General features: G+C 55.2%; 1 protein-coding gene across 1 annotated transcript in view; it reads left to right on the top strand.

Moving 5' to 3' along the window:
* Window positions 1-3816: 3816 nt before the first annotated feature.
* The window catches only part of SHROOM1 (shroom family member 1), a 3474-nt gene continuing 3138 nt past the window's right edge, over window positions 3817-4152 (top strand). Inside the window, exon 1 of the mRNA XM_011951117.1 lies at window positions 3817-4152. Within this exon, the coding sequence (XP_011806507.1) occupies window positions 3847-4152 (306 nt within the window). The 5' untranslated portion in view covers window positions 3817-3846.

Below are 4152 nucleotides of genomic sequence, written 5' to 3'. Positions count from 1 at the left end.
CCAGGTCTGTCCGCGGCCGCCTCTCCCCGCTTGTCACCAGCTTCCTGCATTTCCTGTACATGTCACGGAGCTCGGGTCTCCGGAGACTCTGCATCTGGGTGCAGCGACCGATGAGCCTGTAAACCAGCCGCACACTCGGAGCGCGGATACTGCGTGGGGTGCGCTGTCAGCGCTAACAGGCTGGAGAATAGGGGGACGCTGGGAACAGGGAGAGCCGGTGAACTTCCCAGAATGTCCGCCTAGCCAGACCTAGCCGCGGGTACTGGGGTTTGAGACGTGGTCCAGGACCCAGGAACTCAGTCTGACAGGGAGACAGTGCCTACACAGTGAGCCCAGTACTGAGGGGAGGACCCATCAGGAGGGGCGGTCTGGACAGCCCCTCCACAGAGAAGTCAGATGTGAGGTGGCCTTGAGGGAGGTATGATCTAAATCCTGATCATTCGTTGTATTTGAGGCTGTCCGTTCTCCTGTGCCTCCTCGGTCGCCTTACCTGGATCTGTTCCCATTGCCTTGGTGTGATTTTATCCACCAGAAGCTGTCTTCAGCTATTTCCCCAGTAACCTCTAACTAAAAACCTGGGTCTTGCGTGGTCCACCCTCCCCTGCTGAACTCCAGAGCTACATCCCGACTGCTGCCAGACTTGTCAGAGACACCATTAAGCCCAGACTGAAGGAGCACTGGCCCCCTTGACCATTCCCCAGCCCCAGCTCCTCCTTTCAGAATGGTGCCTCCACCTGCCAGACCCCTAGCTTTGAAGGCCAAACTCATCTTTGTCTCCTCTTCCTTTCTGACTCCTTCATTCAGGTGACAAGTATACATCAAATACCCACCCCAACTCCCCCTCCCAGGACTCCAATCTGGTGGCTTTCTAGCGGGGAGTCCATGCTGCTCCCTCTGCTCTGGAGAGGCTTGGCAAAATGCCTGTAGAGCTTCTTCTCTGGACTCCCTTTCAACAGCAGGCACAGGCTTGGCAGCCTAGCCCACGGTGCCACTGCCACTGAGGTGGGGACCCCTAAGATAGGGCTACCCCCAGCCACAGGGGCTGGCTGGACTGCAAGAGGCTCCCTGCAGCCAGACAAGCGTGAAAATGCCTTGTGGTTTTGTGCCGAGCCCCCCACCCCCACCCCCACCCCCAAAACACACCAAAGCAGCTGGACCCCCTCGGCATGGTAGGTTCTGCAAAGGACACACTGTGAGCAGCCTGCATGAACATCAACCTGATAGGGCCACCGATGCAAAAGCATCTTCAGCAAGTTGGAGTCAATAAGGAAACAGATGTGTAGACACATTGCTTTCACCCATTCAAGCTGTTTTAATTTGCTGAATTCAGAATCCTTTAACACAGTAACTCACAAATAAGATAGATTTTCATCGATTTTCAAGACCTCTTTTTTCAAGACCTGCAGCAAGCCAAAATGGGCACGATGGGTGGCATGAGCTAGTGCTCCCCAGCTGAACTCAGAAAGAGTAGGAAGAGAAAGGGCTAATGTCTGAGCAGTCAGGTGGGCTTCCTAGATGAGGTGACTGTCCTCCCAGGAGCTGCTACTCAGAGTAGTTTCTTGTCTTCCTAAAGTTTAGAGTGGAAATACTTTGCAAAAGAGGTCCCCAACCCTAAGTGTGAGGGCTAACTTCCTGGCTTAGTAGGCATATACAGATGCCCCCAGGTGGGTGACATCAAGATGTTCTGGTCCTAGGTCTGCTGAGAGCCTCTCCTGGGAATGTTGTAGGTACTGCCTTTCCCTTTTAGGAAACACCATATCTTCCTACCACTAACCCCTGTACTTGCCCTAACCAGCAATCTGTAACATCCTGGGCCTCAGGGACGTGGGTGGAGGGTGACTCTGAGCTCCAAATAGTGTCTAGGAGGCTCAAATAAGCCTGCTTTTTGGTCCTCAGCCTAGCCACAAACCACCCTACTCTGCATTCCCTACCAAGCAGCTCAGAGAACGCAGGCCAGCCCCTCAAAGTCTCCATAGTTCATAGGGAGCCCCAAACCTTAACATGGCCCTTTCCCAAGCCTCAAAATTGCTCTTACCCTGACCCAGGCACACCCACTCAACTCTTACCCTTGATCCCCATCCCAGGACCAGAAGGGATCGATTTCTGGTCAGACCTGCCCCAAGCTGTGCTTGCCTGCTCTGTTTGTACCTCATATTGCATGAGGAACCTGGCCAATGTCTATGGTGGCAAGTGCTTCACCCATTCTGTCCTCTTCCCCAGAAAAGACTAATAGAGAGGGAAGAAGGGTGTGCAGAAGCTAAGGAGCTCTCTTCCTTCTCCACCAAGGCTACCCCTATATCTACTCCCTGCAAATCTGTTATTTCTCTTGACATTCAGCAAATATTTGGGGTTTTGTTTTGTTTTGTTTTGAGACGGAGTCTCACTCTGTTGCCAGGCTGGAGTGCAGTGGCACGATCTTGGCTCACTACAACCTCCGCCTCCCAGGTTCAAGCAATTCTCCTGCCTCAGCCTCCCAAGTAGCTGGGACTACAGGCGTGTGCCACCACGCCCAGCTAATTTTTGGTATTTTTAGTAGAGACGGGGTTTCACCATGTTGGCCAGGATGGTCTTGATCTCTTAACCTAGTGATCCACCCACCTCGGCCTCTAAAAGCACTGGAATTACAAGTGTGAGCCACCGCACCCGGCCCAAATATTTGTTTAACATTGACTATATGCCAGGGACTCTGCTGGGCACTGAGAGTGCAGCAATGAAGAAGAGCAGGGCCTGTCCCCAGTAAGCTCCGGTGGGAATGGGAGGAGAGAATCAGAAGCAAGCCAACAGGGACAGTGTGGGGTGATGGGGGCAGCTCAGCACACTGCAGGGATCCCAAAAGGTGAGGAGACCTCTAAGCTGAGTCCTACAGGAGAAGCAAGAATAGAAGCAGGGCAGAGATGGGGGTCAGCCCATCATTCATAAACAAAAGGCAGAGTCTGAGAAGTGGGGACCAAATTATTTTGGAATCTGCCAATAGTGTGTGGGGAGGTAGGGGTGACTTTCCCATAGTGGAGTGTGGGCTTCCTTGGAGGATTCAGGCTATTGCCAGGGCAGGAGGGATGGTAAACTGCCTTTCAGGAGGCTTGCTTCTAGGAAATTGATTCTGGCTGCAGTGAGCGTGGACGCAGGCCTGGATTCCAGGCACGTTTCTGCCACTTCCCAGCTGTGGGGCCCTGGACAAATCATTTCCCCCCTCAAAATCTCATTGTCCTCGTCTGTAAAATGCAGACAGCAGTTGTGATGATAAAAATAAATATTTATATAAAGCATCTGGAACATAACAGGCACAGAGGGAGGGATGAAGGCTGTGAAGCCGCCTCTGCCCCTTGCCCTGGCTCTTCCCCTACCACTTCTTTCTTAGCTCCCCTGAGGTCTCAAGAGTGTTCTTGACCATTGTTTATCAGGGAAAGATCACATGAAGAAGCCAACAGAGCGGCCAGGAAGCAGCCTGGGTGGAACAGGGTTGGGGAGGAAAGGAACATGGGTGCGTTCTCAGCGTTCCAGGAGGTCTCAGGGTAAAGGCTGCTTGTGGGCAAGGGGAGCCCGGCAGGGAATGAGCTGGTCCCAATTCCTTCCCCTGAGCTGGGCCCCCAACCTTCACAGGTGCTCCCTGGGACTGGTCCTACTTCTTCTGCCACCTCTGATCCCAAGGTGACTCTGCCAAAAACTGGGGGACGCCAGCGCTTGTGACGGTGTGACCAGGGAGGGGAAGTGTAAGCGTCTGGCTGTCCGTGGTGGCAGGGCCAGCAGGCTGTCCCAGCCCTCACCCGGTGCTCCTCACTCGGCACCACATCTGTGTTTTCCCAGGACCTACGCAGCCAGCCAGCCTCAGCTCTCATCTGCGGAGCCATGGAGGCGCTGGGTCCTGGGGGCAACCGCGCCTCTCCGGCCTCGTCCACTAGCGGCCTGGACCTGCGGCATCTGTCCGTGCGCGGGGACTCGGCCTACAGCTCTTTCTCCGCAGCCTCCAGTGGCCCCGAGCCGCGCACGCCATCGCCGAGGACAGACCTCCTTCCTTACCTAGACTGGGACTACGTGCGCGCGGTTTGTGGCGGCCTGGGCCCCGCCCCGCCCGACGCTGCCCTTTGTATATCCCCTCGGGCCCGGCCCGCGGTCGCCGCCCGCAGTGGGCCGCAGCCACCAGAGGTCCCGGGG

Source organism: Colobus angolensis, unplaced genomic scaffold (assembly GCF_000951035.1).
Source record: "Colobus angolensis palliatus isolate OR3802 unplaced genomic scaffold, Cang.pa_1.0 Scaffold314, whole genome shotgun sequence".
Taxonomy (NCBI): domain Eukaryota; kingdom Metazoa; phylum Chordata; class Mammalia; order Primates; family Cercopithecidae; genus Colobus; species Colobus angolensis.
This window is presented reverse-complemented; position numbering and strand designations above follow the sequence as displayed.